The sequence below is a fragment of the Oncorhynchus gorbuscha genome, linkage group LG02 (assembly GCF_021184085.1).
Source record: "Oncorhynchus gorbuscha isolate QuinsamMale2020 ecotype Even-year linkage group LG02, OgorEven_v1.0, whole genome shotgun sequence".
Classification (NCBI taxonomy): domain Eukaryota; kingdom Metazoa; phylum Chordata; class Actinopteri; order Salmoniformes; family Salmonidae; genus Oncorhynchus; species Oncorhynchus gorbuscha.
The window spans coordinates 93746969-93767862 of record NC_060174.1 but is presented as its reverse complement, the minus strand read 5'-3'; the positions used below and the strand labels follow the sequence as shown (position 1 = coordinate 93767862).

The window sequence follows — 20894 nt, the reverse complement described above, 5'->3', positions numbered from 1 at the left end:
CAATAGTTACTCATCAGTCAGAGAGTTGTCTGCTGATAGAATGCCAGTTTGTGAATTCTCATTCAAGTTGAGAAGTGCAACTGAAGCACAAAAATGAGTCTGACGTCGAGCAGAAATTACAATAAGAAGCATTTTAGATCTGCGTTTACAAAATGCAGCAATATACTTCTTTTGCGTAATTACCAAAAATGTGTTACATAGTGGAACTAAAGAATGTGTAAAACATGAGAATTTACACATTTGAAATAACCTTCAGCAAGTGAATCTGTAATTATACATTCCTTCTTCCAATTGTGTAATAACTGATTCCGCAACAACACTATTACCATGTAATTATATAGTAAAACCTATAACTACTATGTTGTTAACAGTTATTACTGTGTTAGTTACATAGTAATATGGGCAACTTAATGTAAAGTGTAACCAAAAGGAGAAATATAGAATAGAGAGATAAATAGAGATAGATAGGAAGAAGGGTAAGGGAAAGACTTAAAGGAGGGAGGAAAGGAAAGAGGGGAAGAGAGTGAGAAAGAAAGGTGCTATAATAGAGAGAGAAAGAGAGCTAGACTGGAAGACGAGTAAGGTACAGAAAGAGAGAGAGGTGAGAAGAAAAAAGAGAAACTGACAAAAGTCTTGCCCAAGAAAGTAAGAGAGAGTGAGAAGAAAAGAGAAGAGAAGCAGAAAAACAGTTTGAGGAAGATAGCGAGAGAAAGCGAAACCCAGAGGACAATCCATCCAGGATTTTTTCTTTTAGGTCTTTGGATTTTCCAATGCTTTTCTATGGGGAAGCCAAATTATTAGGACCCAGATTGCAGTTCCTATGGCTTCCACTAGATGTCAACAGTCTAGAAATTGTTCAATATTCTTTCTAAGTGCCACTCAGGTAGACTCTAGTCTTTTGGTGTGCGTGAATGAGAGTGCACTCCGTGTTGTTTTTCTCCGGTATTGGAAACAGTTTATTTCTTCTTCAATTTGATTGATTATTTACATTTTAGTGTACCTGAAGTTGGATTAGAAACGTTGTTTGAAATGTTTGGACCAAGTTTACAGGTAACTTATTAGATCCTTTGTAGGCATGTTGGAACAGGCAAGTTGGAACAGGTGTATTTCTGAATCAAATGTGCCAAATAAACTGACATTTTTGGGATATAAAGAAGGACTTTATTGAACGAAACGACCATTCATTGTGTAACTGAGATCTTTGGGATTGCAAAAAGATGAAGATCTTCAAAGGTAAGATATTCATTTTATTGCTATTTCTGACTTTCGTGATGCATCTGTTTGGTTGGAAAATGTTTTTCATGCTTTTGTATGCGGGGCGCTGTCCTCAGATAATCGCATGGTATGCTTTCGCCGTAAAGCCTTTTTGAAATCTGACAAAGCGGCTGGATTAACAAGAAGTTAATGTTTAAGCAAATGTAAAACACTTGTATTTTTTCTGTCTATTTGTGTCTATGGCGCTCTGCAATTTCACTGGATGTTGTGGAGGTGGATCGCTAGTGGAACGTCTGCGCCAGAAAGGTTAAACTTCTGAAAGAATGATTATATTGATCGAAGCCGCCTCTTAACCTGTAGTGACACCCCATCCCATGAACGGGACCGTTGTCATCAACTACCACTAATTAGCATAACTCAACGGACATAAATCTTCCTAGAAAATCTTCCTATTCATGAAAATCACAAGTGAAATATATTGGAACACAGCTTAGCCTTTTGTTAATCACCCTGTCATCTCAGATTTTCAAAATATGCTTTACAGCCAACGCTAGACAAGCATTTGTGTAAGTTTATCATAGCCTAGCATAGCATTATTTTTTATTTATTTATTTATTTATTTCACAGTATGTGAAATAAGTTATTTATTTCACAGTATGTAGGGAGCATTAGGTTTACAGTACATCATGCAATGTTTGTACTGTATGATCTATTTTTTTTTTTATTATTTCACCTTTATTTAACCAGGTAGGCTAGTTGAGAACAAGTTCTCATTTGCAACTGCAACCTGGCCAAGATAAAGCATAGCAGTGTGAACAGACAACACAGAGTTACACATGGAGTAAACAATTAACAAGTCAATAACACAGTAGAAAAAAGGGGAGTCTATATACATTGTGTGCAAAAGGCATGAGGAGGTAGGCGAATAATTACAATTTTGCAGATTAACACTGGAGTGATAAATGATCAGATGGTCATGTACAGGTAGAGATATTGGTGTGCAAAAGAGCAGAAAAGTAAATAAATAAAAACAGTATGAGGATGAGGTAGGTAAATTGGGTGGGCTATTTACCGATGGACTCTGTACAGCTGCAGCGATCGGTTAGCTGCTCAGATAGCAGATGGTTGAAGTTGGTGAGGGAGATAAAAGTCTCCAACTTCAGCGATTTTTGCAATTCGTTCCAGTCACAGGCAGCAGAGAACTGGAACAAAAGGCGGCCAAATGAGGTGTTGGCTTTAGGGATGATCAGTGAGATAAACCTGCTGGAGCACGTGCTACGGATGGGTGTTGCCATCGTGACCAGTGAACTGAGATAAGGCGGAGCTTTACCTAACATGGACTTGTAGATGACCTGGAGCCAGTGGGTCTGGCGACGAATATGTAGCGAGGGCCAGCCGACTAGGGCATACAGGTCGCAGTGGTGGGTGGTATAAGGTGCTTTAGTGACAAAACGGATGGCACTGTGATAAACTGCATCCAGATTGCTTAGTAGAGTTTTGGAAGCTATTATGTAGATGACATCGCCGACGTCGAGGATCTTTTGGATAGTCAGTTTTACTAGGGTAAGTTTGGCGGAGTGAGTGAAAGAGGCTTTGTTGCGGAATAGAAAGCCGACTCTGGATTTGATTTTCGATTGGAGATATTTGATATGAGTCTGGAAGGAGAGTTTACAGTCTAACCAGACACCTAGGTACTTATAGATGTCCACATATTCAAGGTCAGAACCATCCAGGGTGGTGATGCTGGTCAGGCGTGCGGGTGCAGGCAGCGAACGGTTGAAAAGCATGCATTTGGTTTTACTAGCGTTTAAGAGCAGTTGGAGGCCACGGAAGGAGTGTTGTATGGCATTGAAGCTTGTTTGGACGTTAGATAGCACAGTGTCCAATGACGGGCCGAAAGTATATAGAATGCGTAGAGGTGGATCAGGGAATCGCCCGCAGCAAGAGCAACATCATTGATATATACAGAGAAAAGAGTCGGCCCGAGGATTGAACCCTGTGGCACCCCCATAGAGACTGCCAGAGGACCGGACAGCATGCCCTCCGATTTGACACACTGAACTCTGTCTGCAAAGTAGTTGGTGAACTAGGCAAGGCAGTCATCCGAAAAACCGAGGCTACTGAGGTTGCTAGCAGCAGGCAACCTTGTCGCGGAAATCAGAAAAGCGCTCCCAGCTGTTCCTATTCCCCTAATCATCATTTAGTCTTCCCACACCTGTCGATTGGAGTCCCTATTTATTCCTTTGTGTCTGCTCCTGTCCTGTCGGTTCCTTGTTTAATCAAATTAAATCGTTTACCTTTGATGAACTTCGGATGTTTTCACTCACGAGACTCCCAGGTAGACAGCCAAAGTTCATTTTTTCCCAAAATATTATTTTTGTAGGCGAAATCGCCCGGAAATTGCGGTCACCACAACGCCAAAAAATATTCCAAATTAGCTCCATAATATCGACAGAAACATGGCAAACGTTGTTTAGAATCCTTCCTCAAGGTGTGTTTCTAATATCTATTTGATAATATATCCGTGGGGACAATTCATTTTTCACTAAGACCGATTGGAATAATGGCTACCTCTGTATTTTACGCGAGAATCTCTCTCGGAGCCACCATGTGACCACTTACGCAATGTGGCCGCCTATGGCTATTCTTCAACAGAAATGCGTAAAACTACATCACAATGCTGTAGACACCTTGGGGAATACGTAGAAAGCGTAAGCTCGTTGATGGTACATTCACAGCTGAATAGGGAGACATTGGAACGTAGCGCTTTCCAAACCTGGGGCAATTCCGAATTGGATTTTTCTCAGGCCTTCGCCTGCAACATCAGTTCTGTTATACTCACAGACAGTATCTTTACAGTTTTGGAAACGTTAGAGTGTTTTCTACCCAAAGCTGTCAATTATATGCATATTCTAGCATCTTGTCCTGACAAAATATCCCGTTTTCCAAAAATGAAAATACTGCCCCCTAACACCAAGAGGTTTTAATGAGTTCCAAGAGCTGATCCTTTAAGAACAAATTCCTAGTTACAATGACAGCCTAGGAACAGTGGGTTTAAGTGCCTTGTTCAGGGGCGGAACGACAGATGTTGACCTTGTCAGCTCAAAGATTAGATCTAGCAACCTTTTGGTTACTGCCCAATGCTCTAACCAATAGGCTACCTGCCGCCCCACTTTAAAGAGCCTTCTAATCTTAGAGAACAAATAAATATAGTAAAACAATAACTTCAAACACAGTCCATTCATCACTGGATTTCTTCAAATTGCTGTGCAGGAAAAGGATATCATCCACTGTGTCTGGTCGCAGGCACGAAGCTGGCTTCTTTATGAAATCACATATCCATCTGAAGGACAGTTGACCTCTTGAAGCCATATAGGAAATCAACAAGATCCACAAGTGTTCTTTCACAGTAGCTGGCCTTATGTTTTCTGCCATTTTCAACTGCACTGTCCCACTCCATGGTGGATAACATCGACTCTTCGTTTATGTAATGGGCTGTAAGGAATAAGTGTCCTATTTTTCAAAATCATCAGTCCACGTGTCAAGTGTAATTGCGTCATTGTATTTACCCAAATTCTCGCTAAACTCCGGGACCACCCATCAGTTGATTTCTTTTGCTTGATGCAGGAGTCTCGTGCGTTGGGATAGAGACTGACTGAAACATTCACATCGCCATTAATTTACAAAAGGATCGTCTAATAGCTCGGATAGGTGTGGAAAAATCCCCCAATTTGTGCCACAGTTTAGACTACCGATAGACGGTCAGTTGGAGTTGAGTCCAATTGTAAAGTGTAACATAAAGGCCAAAAAAGGGCAAACTTGCCATGTATTCAATGCTTAAGTACTCTAAAATTGTACATTTCTAACTCAATATCAGAGACCAGATTTGTGCTCACGAAAAATGCATCAACCCCTACAAATATATGAATTTTTTATAATCAACAGAATAATTCAAACAAAGTTAGCTGTAGCGAGAGCAGAGACTGCATACTAAAGACCATTAGAAAGAATGTGTCTTTAACCCTGCATTAAAATATTACGAAAGCCAGGAAGGAGTGAATCACTCAGCCCTATGCAGTTCCTACTTCTGTTGCCTTTTTGATTCTATGATCACCAAGCCTCATGCACCCGCAAAATGTTGGATAAAGCAAGTTCACAAATCTTGCAGTTTTTAAGCTTAGCTATTCTGTGTTAATTAGAACAGACTCTCTGGTATTACTTATACTTTATTTAGTGTTGTTTACAGTCTTCCAAACTGGCAAATTAATTATATTGTAATTTAACAGCACCTATTTGTCATGCAACACTAGCCGATGCACTTTTGACAATGATTTTACATGAGGCCTAATTACATGATATGCCTAAAATACTTATATCCACTAGGCTAATAAATAATACCATTTTGCCTTTTGATTATTTAATTAACCTATATTATCCATTTGGAGCACATGCAAAAGTGATTTAGAGTTGTTGAACGGGAGTGACAAAATCTTTTACAATGAACTGAATGATGAGGATGAAGCTGAAGAGATTGAGCTATTTAATATATGTGTTTTATTTATTATATTTACTTGTGGAATGTTACCGAATCGATGAAAAGAATATAAATAATAATCTGGTGGCATTGATAGAGAGTCAGGCGGATAATGGAGTGAAAGTGCACTGTACTGTAAGTATGCAACAACGTAGCCTTTAAAATAAATTGGAATACAAAAGAAGTCATTCACCCTTGATGGGCTATCAGCAGGACAATAGATTATTGCCGAGTTTAGGGACTATTAATGGCATGTCACTTCACCTATCTCTTTGCATAGCCCACCACATGCACTGTTTTCTAACCACATCTGGATGGATTCCACAAGTAAATGTAATAACTTACTATGGGAATAAACATCACTGAATTACAGAAATATTGGTATTAAGTAGGCTAATGCAATTGAAGGCAGCAAATTGTTGCTTACTGAAACACCCAAAGTCATTCAATTGTTATAATAGTATTTGAAGCATTAGCCTACCCGCGTGTATTCAACTATTTCAGCACTGTTTCGCGCTGCTTTGAGACCAGCATGAAGACTGATCTTGATAAATAAATACGATTTTTATTTTCACTGAATCTCTGTTTGGGTGTTGGTTAGCCTACAATTAGGGTGTGGAAATGTTAGGATTATTTTGCTCTTCCCTGCCAGTCGCTTAGTAGCCTAGGCCTACTCCCAACCGGTCACGTTGTACAGCACCATATATTCCTAACTAAAACCCTGAGGCCTAAAATGCATTTTCGCTTTTCTTGGAATAGAAACACCATAATACTAATCAATTTAATTAAGCAAAATTTCTAACAGTATAAACAGCACAATAAATACAATAATTAATTATAATTAATCCCATACAGTCTGTTCTAACAACAAAAAATGCACAGCCAATATTATAAATAGTCAAATGCATTCATGAATTCAATCGCTTTAGCTGACATGTTGCGGTTTATTCATTGTTTAATTATGCAAGGCTCCCTTTAAAAAAAATATTAACTAAAATGCTGGACTGTATTTAAAGACATGGGTGGCTTGTATGCTGTGTGATGACATGCACAAATTAATGAATGATTGATTGATATACTGTATATTGAAGTAGGCTTTTATGCCAATAAGTAAGTTACGCTAAAACAGCTACTGTAAACATGACTCTTAGGCCTACAGCTCCATGTCATTTCAATAACTTAGCTTCTCAAAGACGCCCTCTGGTGGTTGAACTAGCATTAATGGCAACAATGGCTGACAGTAAAATACTATGACGTCATGCACTCCCAACATGCTATACCATTCCATAGCACCCCGCAAGCTGTGGAGGCTGTTGAGGGGAAGATGGCTTTTACTAACGGCTGAAATGGAGTCAATGGAGAGGTATCAACCATATGAAAACCATATGTTTGATACCATTCCATTAACTCCATTCCAGCAATTATTATGAGTCGTCCTCCCCTCAGCAGCCTCCACTGGTGGTATGATGCAACTATTAAAGGAAGAACCACTGTAGGTAGGGGTAAAAGTAACAGGGCAACGGGGTTAGATAATAAACAGAGTAGCAGCAGCTTATGTGAAAGTGTGTGTGTGTATGTGTGTGTGTGTGTGTGTGTGTGTGTGTGTGTGTGTGTGTGTGTGTGTGTGTGTGTGTGTGTGTGCGTGTGCGTGTGCGTGTGCGTGTGCGTGTGCGTGTGTGTGTGTGTGTGTGTGTGTGTGTGGCGTCAATATTCATGTGTATGTCTGTGTGAGCTTATGTAGTGTATGTGTGAGTTGGAGTGTCAGTGTAGTATGTGTGAGTGTGTGTGTCGAGTCCAGTAAGTGTGCATAGAGCCAGTGTGCAAGAGAGTCAGTGCAAATAAAAAGGGGGTCAATTTAAGTAGTCTGGGTAGCCATTTGATTAACTGTTCAGCAGTCTGATGGTTTGGGGGTAGAAGCTGTTCATGAGCCTTTAGGTCCCAGACTTGGCGCTCCGGTACCGCTTTTAGATATAGATGTAAAGCTTGATAAATGCCACATTATCACCATTCTAAGTAAAGTGATACCGTAATAAGTAAGGGGCTTTCCTACCTGAGAGGTCCCTGTTGACTCCCAGGGCCATGCCATCTCGGAGCCAGAGCACCATGCCGTGGTACCCAGGGATGGAGCAGGGCAGGGTCACTGGCTGACCCGCCACCACCACCAGGTCTGTGGGCTGCTGGGTAAACACCGCACTGGCCCCTGAAACAGAGAAAAAGGGTATATTGTCAAAATAGTTTCCATATCATTTCATTTTGTGCACACACATTTAGTGATATATGCCATTAAACCACAAGAGTCCTATCTACTAAGCTAAATGGAATTGTTTTAAGAACGTCATACCAAGGATAATTTGATTTAGAATTTTAAGCTGTTGAAGTATCTAAAAAATATTTCAAACAAATACTTGAGGAAACATTTGGCCTTACTACTATTAGCTCATTGAATAACCAACTCACTACTACACGGAACAACAGATAGCCCCCCCCCAAAAAGGTGTTTATCTTATATCTGAGAAATATAAGAAAAATCAGTATGTGGACACCCCTTCAAATTAGTGGATTTGGCTAATTCAGCCACACCCGTTGCTGGCAGGTGTATTAAATCGAGCACACAGCCATGCAATCTCCAAAGAAAAACATTGGCATTAGAACACCCCTAATGAAGAGCTCAATGACTTTCAACGTGTCATAGGATGCCACCTTTCCAACAAGACCACATTTCTGCCCTGCTAGAACTGCCCCAGTCAACTGTGCTGTTATTGTGAAGTGGAAACGTCTAGGAGCAACAACGGCTCAGCCACGAAGTGGTAGGCCACACAAGCTCTCAGAACGGGACTGCTGAGTGCTGAATTGTGTAGAGCGTAAAAATCATCTGTCCTCATATGCAACACTCACTACTGAGTTCCAAACTGCTTCTGGAAGCAACGTCAGCACAATAACTGTTCGTTGGTAGCTCCAGGAAATGTTTTCCCATAGCTGAGCAGCCACACACAAGCCTAAGATGACCATACTAAATGCCAAGTGTTGGCTGGAGTGATGTAAAATTTAGCGCCTTTGGACTCTGGATCAGTGGAAACGTGTTCTCGGGAGTGATAAATCACTCTTCATCATCTGGCAGTCCGACGGACGACTCTGGGTTTGGCAGATACCAGGAGAATGCTACCTGCTCCAATGCAAAGTGCCAACTGTAAAGTTTGGTGGAGGAGGAATAATGGTCTGGGGCTGATGTTCATGGTTTGGGCGAGGACCCTTAGTTCCAGTGAAGGGAAATCTTAATGCTACAGCATACAATGACATTCCAGACAATACTGTGCTTCCAACATAGTGGCAACAGTTTGGGGAATGCCCTTTCCTGATTCAGCGAGGTCAATACAAAAATGGTTTATCGAGATTGGTGTGGAAGAACTTGATTGGCCTGCACAGAGTCCTGACCTCAACACCATGGAACACCTTTAGGATGAATTGGATCGCCGACTGCGAGCCAGCCCTAACTCGCCCAACATCAGTGCCCAACCTCACTAATGCTCTTGTGGCTGAATAGAAGCAAGTCCCCGTAGCAATGTTCCAACTTTTAGTGGAAAGCCTTCCCAAAAGAGTGGAGGCTGTTATAGCAGCAAGGGGAGACCAACTCCATATTAGTGCCCATGACTTTGGAATGAAATGCTCGAAGAGCAGGGGTCCACATACTTTTGGTCATGTTTTGTACTTCCATAAATGTTTTCGACTGGTACCAGGGACATTCAGATGAGTCTTATGAGGCCGATAGGCATCCTTTACATAAAGGGGTCATATTAGTGTGTAGCCCAAACTGTTTGTACGCTACAGACAGAAGTTGGCTGATGGGTCCTCCCGAGTGGTGCAGTAGTCTAAGGCACTGCATCACAGTTCTAGATGTGCCACTAGAGATCCTGGTTTGAGTCCAGGATCTGTCGCAGCTGGCCGGGACCGGGAGACCCATGGGGCAGCGCACAATTGGCCAGGTTAGGGGAGGGTTTGGCCTGCAAGGATGTCCTTCATCCATCGTGCTCTAGTGACTCCTGTGGCGAGCTGGGTTGGGTTGTGTTTTGGAGGACGCATGGCTCTCGACCTTCGTCTCTCCCGAGTCCGTACGGGAGTTGCTGCGATGAGACAAGACTGTAACTACCAATTGGATACCACGAAATTAGGAAGAAAAAGTTAAACATTTTTTTATTTTTTATAAATAAAATGGTAGATTGGCTGTACAGACTTCAGATGAGTCCCAAGATGCTTGTGGGGGTCAAAACGGAGAACACTGTCGTGTTCATGACAGTCTCATCTTTCCCTAGAGGGATCATAATCGTTTGTAGTCTACAGGGTCTGACAAACACCGCTCTAGCTCTGTCACCGTTCACCTTAGATATAAAAGTATTACGTAGGTGGATACGATGGATTGAGACGCATTCAATGGAAAAAACCCAGTTGTCTGTCTTAAACTGACAGATTTTATGGGGATTGTTTATTATGCTCATTTGATTTCAGCGGGTCGCAGACATCAACCTCAGGGGGTTAAAGCTGGCGCTCTTATCCAAAGCGACGTGCAGTAGCGCATGAATACATTTTCACATGGGTGGCCCCAGCAAGTATCAAACCCACAACCTTGGCATTGCAGGCGCAATGCCCTGCCAACTGAGCCATGCTAGCCTGGTGAGCAACAGCGCTGCTTCCAAGGGGGTACCGTCAGGGTAGATGTTAGATCGATGAAGCATTTGTTAGATATTTTTTTCCTGAGTGCAACAATGAATCCTAATACTAATGGTGCCACAGTAGCCCAGTGAAAATAAGCATACAGAAGCTATGGATGGAAGCAAGTCCGCGGACCATGCACCACTACAGAAAAACAAAAGATAAAGCGCTAATGATGTAGCAATGAACTATTGACTTAACTGAGCTATGTTCAACAGAGAACACAAACAAACGGTAATTACCAATCATTTCTGTTAAATGGGGCAAGGAGAGGGAGTGGGAATGTAGCTGTCAGTGAAGGTATAAACAAACGAGACATTGAACGGGCTGAACAGAGATGAAGGACAGGATGAAGAAAGACTAATCAAACAGTTGAAAGTCTTGCTGAGACAGAGGCTGTCCAAATATGGACAATTGCAAAGGTGACTATGCAGTGTGTTAGTTAGATAGTGTCCATGGTTGGTTGAATTAATGGGGATTGGCTCGCATAGCGAAAAAATGCACAGGATAAGGTGCTGGCATTTGGCCACATCATCCCACATTCATAAATAGTCCAACGCATTATCACATGGAAATATTCACACTCAACTTTCATTGCCTGCCATTTATGTTGACGTAAGGCTTACGGTAATGATGACACCAGGTATTAGGAGAGCACTTCTATTAACATCACAATTACCTTTTTAACAGCAAATGCATTACAGCAACCATCAAATCAAAAAATTATCCCATGTAAGTGTTCAACTTGATCTGTCTTTAGCCTCATTCATTCCCATCTCAACCCCCATTGCAACAAATGACTGCAGTGTCTTTCTATTGCTGGCAGCAGAGATGATTAGACATATCCGGCTATAGATTCTCTTGCAGCACACTGTGGTTATCTACTGTAATGTACACCGTATAGGTCAAGCACCATGTCTGTCTGAGAGACAGTCACACGCCCATGTGTGGGCGCGAGTGTTTGTGTGCGTGTGTGTGTGTGTGTGTACATGAGTGGAATCAACACTGAAGTACGGACTGGTGCATTGCTGACAGCAGCTAACCTCATTTAGAGAATGCATCTTGAAAGGGTGCGAATATCGTGAGACAGGGTTCTCTGGAGGAGAGTTCGGTACAAGGTACGTGCAGGACACAGCCGGCTTTTATATAGTTTTGTAGGAGGAAAACTTGAATGTCTCACTAAAGAAAATACCACATATTCAAGGTCTTGCTGAATTTGGTTTCTACTATATCAACATCTCCGGTACACTGTGTCCAAACATTTTATACAGGAAAATCCTTTGGCTCTTTACTTCCTATAATGCGAAAAAAAAGGGAAAGCAGACGACATAAACCAAATCTTTACTTCTGCTCTCTCTGGAGACGTACTTGGTCGATTTCCGTCTTTTAATTCAATAAGCTGCAGCTTTATGAGATGTGCCTTTCATAAGCATCATCCAACCATTGATTAGATGAATCTCCATAGAGAACAGACACAGCAAACATAAGAACTCCTGTGCTATATTAGCGTGGTAGAGAGGATTATATGTCCCAAATGGCACCCCATTTTCTATATACTGCACTACTTTTGACCAGACCCATAGGGCTCTTAAGGGGAATAGGGTGCCATTTGAGACGCACACATTGTCTTGTCTTGTCTACAGGCTTCGTTATTATGCTTCCATTTTGACAGTTATAGCTCTTAAGGTGTCTAATGTGTATCTATTGTTTCTATGGCAACCTGTATTTCTATCTCATATCTGATGTAATTAAGTGCTCTTGCTGAACAGTTGTTGTAATATGTGCTTATTACTTTATGTAAAAAGTGAACAGTATTTTAGTATTTTATATACGATTATTTATCTACCAGTCATCCCATGGTCCAGATCCAGACAGTTGCAAGATGGATGGCATGTTGAATATCGATCAGGCTGATGAGTCATGATGCCTTTCTCCCCAGACAATCCAACATTTTCTCAGTCCATTAGTGGAATCAACATTGTGTTACATGAGGCATTGCTGGTGCTCTTAAGGGGCACATTTGTTTAGTTCATGTAGGCAAGGTAGCAGCCTTTCACAGATTTAGATAGGACTTGACATCTTGGCGAAATTACTGCCAACATCATCTTCAGGTAAGCAAAGGGTGACAGTGTCAGGTAGTAAAAAATACTGGGACGTTCTGTGGGTGAAACCACTGTTGACTTGAGAAGGAGACCTATATGTTTGACTCTTGGGTTTTTACGCCATTCTGTTCATAAAATGTGCCTCCTTTGCCCCCTCTCCTTCTAATAAATTGCATTTCATCTCATTATCTCACCTTACCTCCGTTTCAAAGTACATTGGAGAAGATTGTCTGAAGGACAAATCTAGGATCCTCTCCAATGCGTTTTGAGGAAGAGGCGAGGAGAGAGGATGCAAGGAATCAAGGAAATGCATTTGAAATTCACTATTTTGAGGTGCATGTCTGTTTCAAAGACAGCATACTGTATGAATTAGCATTATTTCTACTCTGTGCTGTATGCATAAGGGAAATATACCTGCCTGCACAAACTGTTTACTTCCACTCATGATAAACAGTTCAGTTGAGTATTGTCTTTGCCACTGTTGGCGACATTAACAATATTCATGCTGACTTTCCACAGGAAATGTATTTCCCAGTACTCTCACCAATGTCAAAAGGCTGCCATCTCAAAATGCAGAAAAATGGCTTGGTCTGACGCAGTTTAACAAACAAAATTGACAGTTTGAGACCTCAGATAACCTCAGAAAGAGCACTGCCCCAAGAGAGACTTAAGGGCAAAGTCTGTTCACATTTACATTGCATTTAAAACCAAATGGAATCTCAGGATCTGTGGGGGTGCAATGTAATGCTTCAATCTAGCCCTGGACTCCTAGTGGTGCCTCACAACAGGGATTCTGCAGAGCAAGGATAGCTCTAATGGGAGTCTGAATATAACAAATGAATCTCATCATCACATCGCCGGCTTCTCAGTGTGCGAGGACACACTGAGTCAAATCAAAACAAATACATGTATTTTGTCAAGGATACTTCTCATAACTGTTCTGTTTGCCTAAAACTTTTACATTTCCCTTCACATTCAGGATGCCAAATTACATGAGCTCTTCCAGCACAAAGGAAAAAATTGTGCCTGTGCCAAACATTCTGAATTAGTTGGAGACTGAAGTTCTCAGATGTACAGAATGTTTTAGTTGTTAGAAGACTTACAATTGGGAGATGTGCCAAAATACAAGAGTGAGTAATCACTTTGTTTGTACCATGACTTACTCAAGACTGTAAGGGAGTCTACACACACAGAAATGACTGAAGAGTAACTTAAGCTGAATTCACAAAACAGCAATCTCTGTTGGAAACCTCAATACATTGCTGCCATGTCTAGTTGATGATAGTTCAATTTGTCTGCAAATCTCATCTTGAGTCAAGGCTACTGAAGAGAATCAGTTTTGACAGGGTCACAGAGCAGTGTTGTACAACAGGGTTGGCATAAGGTAACAGGGTTGAGATTAATGTACATAGAGTACATGATAGGAAAATCTTTATTTCGTTCAAATACCCAACCTCACAAAATTGATGACATCAGCTCTGAAGATGATACAATATTTAAACCAGCATCCAACACAACCACATCGTTCCTAGAGGTGTTTGCCTATGTAATATGCACGGCATTACAGGGATCGATTTCTCCCATTTGCCTGTAGATTTATTTAAATGCTATTAGGCTTATGAGTGGTGCCTCATTCCCTTACCTGTTGAGAACACTGACAAGAGGGACATTTTGGCAGCTTTACTTAATAGTCGCAAAAGACTGTGAAAGGTTTTGCCACGGCAAGATGGAAATGTGTGCCATAAACATCATCAGCGATTTAGTGCCAGAGTGCTGAGAACCATTCATTCTCATTACCGTCACAGCCCTGCAGTCCCTTCACACTGCTCTAGGGAGAGGTGGCCACTGGTGTCCATAAACTAAAACAGGAGAGAGTGAAATATAGGGTTGTGTGCCCTGTCAACTTTGTGGGGACCAGTGCTTTGAGTGTATGCTGGGCTACAGCACTAAAATGTCACAATAGAAGATTGGAAAGTAATATTACATCAGTTTGGTACCTGTCAGTGCAATGTAAATTGTTAACAGCCGTGACAAAAATGATTCCATTTCATTGTCTTCCGGGGTTCCCTTTGTATTGTTATTGTCAGAAGGAGAAAATGAGTCTATCAGAGGAAGAAAAACAAGAGAAAAACAACTTTGAATTAATCTACCGTGTATAATGGAATTATTACAGAGGATTGTAACGATCCACCTACAGTCCACAGTACTGTGAAATGTTTTCTGAGGATTTGACCAAATGTGTTTCCAAATGCTAAACAAAATTGTCAAGATTGAAAAACCAGCCAGTCTTTCCTTCTAATCTTCTGTATTTTTTAAATAAAAGATAAAAATGTGCCACAGTGTGACAAACACAAACACATTTGTTGCCTCCCGTGGGTCTTCTGTGAAAAATGAAATTGTTACTTGTCAGGTTGGAGACAGACCTTGGAAGATGATAAGAGGTTTGGTTTTGGAGAAGAAGAAAAAAGGTCAAATTGGGCTTCCATTCAATTCTCCAAGTTACCCAGCTCCCGCTTCAGAAAATAAAGTGTCTTCTCCAGCTTCAACTAAGGGTTGAGGGTAAGAGAGGAGAAAATGGAGCTAGAAGAACTATGATTCTAGGATTGATCCTCCACCCACTGCACGAACAAAAGGTGCTCAAACGCGGCCCTAGGCCATTATCGCTGAAATGGAAAACACGAATCCAAACACCGCCAATCAAATAAGAGTTTCACTTCCTCTAAACCCAAGATAAAAGCGCACGAAGATCACGCTTTCCTTCCTTCTCTTGTAACATCATGAGGCGTGTGGGCGTTTTCCACATGACTGTTTACTTTAAACATAACTGCAGTTGCTTCACGTACACTGTATAGGCCTACAGTAACTGCAAGGGGGGTGTGGGGGCTTCAATTCTAAAGAAGTCAAAAAGGTTTATTATGCCTTGTGGAATGGAAAAAAGAGAGTAGAGAAGTGCTTAAGGCCCATTTCCATTAGCCTTTAACAACACTGAGCTTTTAACAACTGAAAAGCCGGAAGTAATTGATAGATCGTATGCAGGGAGTTGTGTAGTGGGGGGAATGATTGTGAAAAGAGATGTGGGTAGAGAAGCTAATCTTGCCCCTGAGATGCAGCAAAAGGCCAAGCCATTGTATCAGCATAGAAACCTGTGTGTCCGACTCTCTGTTATGATCTCTTATTATCTCTGCTGAACAACGCTCCACAGCAATTACAAGGCACCTCTGCTTCAAGGAGATTAGTTACTTTGTGTAAGAACAAAGCCACGGACAACAACCTTGAGCACTCCCTAAGCGCACATGACAATAGGCAATAAAAAGGGAGGGATTGCACGACCTGTTTCACAGTTATGGTTTACTGTAAACCAATCTGACATATGAACTTGTCTTTTTTAAAAGCTTCTTTATAAAATAGAAATGCAATAAACAACGTTGGTTGTGTTTGGCCACAGCTTTAGATGTGAAGAACAATAAGTCTGGAAAGAAATCCCAGGGTTGAGTTGGACTGTAACGATACATTGATTCCTGTCAATATAAACAATTTCTTTATAATCAATCACTTATTCAGAGGCAAAATATAATAAAGGTGAAAAAAATGGTCTCTAAAAATGATTTAGGATTAGGTCATTACTGCGATGCAAGACGCTGAAATAAGTCACTCTTTCTTTGTACAGAATGATGGTAAAACTCAACCAATACCCATTATCTAGCCATGGTGATATAACACCATAGAATATATTGATTGGTTTGATGAAATCATGAGCAAAATGAACCCAGTCAGCGCTATCTGTTAAACTGATGGGTAATGACACTTTGGTGATGACCAAAAAGGGATGTTATCAAATTGAGTGCTCTGGAGTAGCCAGCTCTGGGAGAGAGAGAAAATTGTTCTTCTCATGTAGAGATAGGAGGCCTTGTGGAGATAGAGGCCTTGTGGAGATAGAGGCCATGTGGAGATAGAAGCTATAAAGAGATAGAGGCCATGTAGATATAGAGGCCATGTAGAGATAGAGGCCATGTAGAGATAGAGACCATGTAGAGATAGAGACCATGTAGAGATAGAGACCATGTAGAGATAGAGGCCATGTAGAGGTAGAGGCCATTTAGAGATAGAGACCATGTAGAGATAGAGGCCATGTAGAGGTAGAGGCCATTTAGAGATAGAGGCCATTTAGATATAGAGCACATGTAGAGATAGAGGCATGTAGAGATATAGAGGCCATGTAGAGATAGAGGCCATGTAGAGGTAGAGGCCATGTAGAGGTAGAGACCATTTAGATATAGAGCACATGTAGAGATAGAGGCATGTAGAGATATAGAGGCCATGTAGAGATAGAGGCCATGTAGAGGTAGAGGCCATGTAGAGGTAGAGTGTTTTGTGTTGCCTTTGAGAGTGCTCTTCGCTAGGCAGTTACAATGACTTGCACCTGTACTGTACCGAAAGCACTGCACCCTCAAAAGTCATGTTGTGACATTGGAAAGTGAAATATGCATATATGTGTAAAACGGTGTCGAGTTTGAACAGATAACAGTCTATGAAGGACAGCTAATTGTGATGAGGGACAATATATTAAAATAAAAAACATGAGCTGGCGCACACCCAGAAAAATGTGTTTGTGTGGAGGTGCTGACTAATGGCAAGGGACAATATATTACAGAACAAGACAAGGATGTGTTCCCGGATCTTTTCTGACCATGAAGCCCACCAAGTTAGCTTGATATTGCTTAACAATTACCTCTTTACACTCGTAGCTATATACAGATTGAAAATGGCCGATTTGGGCACTGATTAGCTCCTAAATTGTAACGCAGTGGTTGTAAAAGTAACATGTTATAAATTACGTCAGACCTGTCTCTGCGCTAAAATCCACTGTACTTTTGACTGACAGCCGTTCCGAACTTGAGCACTGCACGCAATTTTGCTATTTTGTTTTGGTCTGAGTGAGGGAAATGCTGTAAATTAAGAGGACTCTATGCATTTTGAAAGATGACACATTGAGGATTATAATAAATACAGCTTTGATGTCATACAAGCAAACCAAACACCCCTGAGTCCAAACGTGCACTTCATATTTACATATCTTAAAACTCATGTCATAGGCCTATACAGTGTCACTGTTTATGATCACTATGTTTGATGTACAGTTAAAAGAAGAAATGGAGTCATACCCTAGACTGTTCTGAACAGAATGAGCCTATGTTTGTCTTTTGTGAAGAAAAATCACTGCGGAAATTCCGATCGGTTTCTCTGAATTGCCCTGTGAAAGCCTAACACTGTAAGAGCGTATTTTATAACTTAGCTAGTCATGCTGGCAATAGAACACACTTTCATATTATGCCCACCTGAACCAGAATATGCTATTTTTGAATTGTCTGAACAACAACCGTGATTGTGTGATGGCAGTAATGTAGTTTTATGTTCCAAACGAAATGCCTACAAGTGTGCTTGCTCTAGTTCCACAATGGCACAGCTAGGAGAGCTCAAAAAGGCACCTTATAGTTGAAGACTCTTCTTTGAAATTGTGCTGAACAAAAATATAAACGCAATTTCAAAATGTTGACTGAGTTACAATTCATATAAGGAAATTAGTCAATTTAAATAAATCATTAGGTCCTAATCTATGGATTTCACATGACTGGGCTGGTGAAGAATCCCGATGTGGCAGTTTTGGGATTGCGTGGTTACTCGTGGTCTGCAGTTGTGAAGCCGGTTGGACGTACTGCCAAATTCTCTAAAACAACATTCGAGGCAGTTTATAGAAGGGAAATTAACATTAATTTACCTGACAACAACTCTGGTGGACATTCCTGCAGTCAGCATGCCAATTTCACGCACCCTCTAAACTTGAGACATCTGTGGCATTGTGTTGTGTGACAAAACTGCACATTTTAAAGTGGACTTTTATTGTCTCCGGCACAAGGTGCACCTGTGCATCATGCTGTTTAAAATAATCAGCTTCTTGATAAGCCACACCTGTCAGGTGGATGGATTATCTTTGCAAAGGATAAATGCTCACTATCAGGGATGTAAAGACATTTGTATACACATTTTGAGAGAAATAAGCTTTTTGTGCATATAGAAAATGTCTGAGATTTTTTATTTTAGCTCATGAAACATGGAACCCACACTTGGGACCAACACATGTTGCGTTTATATTTTTGTTCAGTGTACTTAGGAACTGTGCACACTTTGGAGAGGTGTGTGGCCACTTGGACACACCAGTTAGTCCTCTCACTCAAACCCTTGCCATTATGTTGTATTATGTTGCACCTACCCCACATTATCCAGGAATATTCTAATCATGTTACTGAATGTATCCAGAATATTTTCAGATTCCTTTAAACAAATGCTGCGAAAAGTACAGTAAATGTAAAATGCACATGAAATCAACATTGAAATGTTTGGATTCAGTCTTGTGTCAGGTTGTGTTGTTGTGTACTCAACTTTGGTCTACTATTTTCCATCATCTCCAAATTGTTCTCTTTTAATTGCTGCCATGCTTATGCATATACATTTCATATATCTTCTGTAATAAATATTTCAATTTAGCCCTGTCTATATGGGCCAATTCCCACAAGTGTAAATGGTTAAGCTTCATCCTTGTACATTGTCAACATAAAAGCTGGAATACGAACTGTGTCTGGTTTTGGAGGCTATGTAAATGAAAAATGTAAAGCAACAATCTTGACTCTTTTTTTCCCAACACAACTTTACATGTTGAATAGAGGTTGAATGTCCCACAGCTGCAGCTGTGCATGTTTCATCTCAGCTGAGTGGCGTTAGGCACAACACAGTCAACAATAAAGGCATTTGAAACTCACAATTTTCTACACCATTATCAAGGCTGGACCTATCCATTCAAATTCAAGGGAACCACTTGGCACTGTGCAATGACTTGTTTCTTTAAATCAATTTACTTGTTCCACCAACCATGAAGAGAATGCACACAAAAACACAAACACAAAGGTGTGATGAAAGAAAAGAGGATTGGGGAGTGGAATGCTGCAAAGACCTCCCTTATGTTATATGACCTCTCATTTTTAGTGACTAAAATAAACACTTTCATTATGTATTTCTCCATGTCAAGCCTTTAGCCTTAAAGTCACAGAACACATACACATGTGTGTGTAAACACATACAGGCTGATGTAATCACCTACTGTACATCAACACCCCCCCCCCTCCAAACTCGGTCTCAATTTTCTACAGTTTACATTTTAGTCGTTTAGCAAACGCTCTTATCCATAGCAACTTACATTCAGCGCATTTAACTAACGCAGGTAAGACAACCACATAGCACAGTCATTGCAAGTAAATCTAATTTTTAACTCAAAATACTTTCTATGTTACTTCAGCTTATTTATCAGGTTTTTAGTATTCTGTCTGACATTTCGCAGGCCTTTGACGGGCAGGAGGCACCCAGTGAGAATGCTGCTGCAGGGGGCTTGGCTACCTCTTTTGTCTGACCTCAACACACTCTCCCAGAGCAACAGCTGCTGCTGCTGTGCAGTTTCCCAAATGGCACCCTATTCCCGTGATAGTGCAGGACCCATAGGGAAAACCATAGGGCTCAGGTCAAAGGTAGTGCGCAATATAGGGAGAGGGGTGCCATATGGGGTGCAGGTGCTGTGTTCTAGAGGGAGACGGAGAGAAGCAGGTTGAAAAAAACTCTGTCCTTTTTTTACAAGGACTCTCCCCCCTCCTTCCTCCTGTATCTCCTTCATTCCCTCTTGTTGCTCTCTTTCATTCCCTCTGCTCTCCTTCATTCCCTCTCGTTGCTCTTCTTCATTCCCTCTCGTTGCTTTCTTTCATTCCCTCTGCTCTCCTCTCGTTGCTCTCTTTCATTCCCTCTGCTCTCCTTCATTCCCTCTCGTTGCTCTCTTTCATTCCCTCTGCTCTCCTTCATTCCCTCTCGTTGCTCTCCTTCATTCCCTCTCGTTGCTCTCTTTCATTTCCTCTGCTCTCCTTCATTCCCTCTCGTTGCTCTCTTTCATTCCCTCTGCTCTCCTTCATTCCCTCTCGTTGCTCTCCTTCATTCCCTCTCGTTGCTCTCTTTCATTTCCTCTGCTCTCCTTCATTCCCTCTTGTTGCTCTCCTTCATTCCCTCTCGTTGCTCTCTTTCATTTCCTCTGCTCTCCTTCATTCCCTCTTGTTGCTCTCCTTCATTCCCTCTCGTTGCTCTCTTTCATTTCCTCTGCTCTCCTTCATTCCCTCTCGTTGCTCTCTTTCATTTCCTCTGCTCTCCTTCATTCCCTCTTATTGCTCTCTTTCATTCCCTCTGCTCTCTTTTATTGCCTCTGCTCTCTTTCATTCCCTCTGCTCTCCTTCATTCCCTCTCGTTGCTCT

At 41.2% G+C, this 20894-nt stretch overlaps 1 protein-coding gene across 2 annotated transcripts in view; it reads right to left on the bottom strand.

Annotated features, from left to right (window-relative positions):
* The window catches only part of LOC123994917 (kin of IRRE-like protein 3), a 292125-nt gene that overhangs the window by 150004 nt on the left and 121227 nt on the right, over nt 1–20894 (bottom strand). For both annotated transcript variants that reach the window (XM_046298029.1, XM_046298038.1), the window contains exon 2: nt 7800–7949. In XM_046298029.1, the coding sequence (XP_046153985.1) occupies nt 7800–7949 (150 nt within the window). The remainder of the gene's footprint in view (nt 1–7799; nt 7950–20894) is intronic.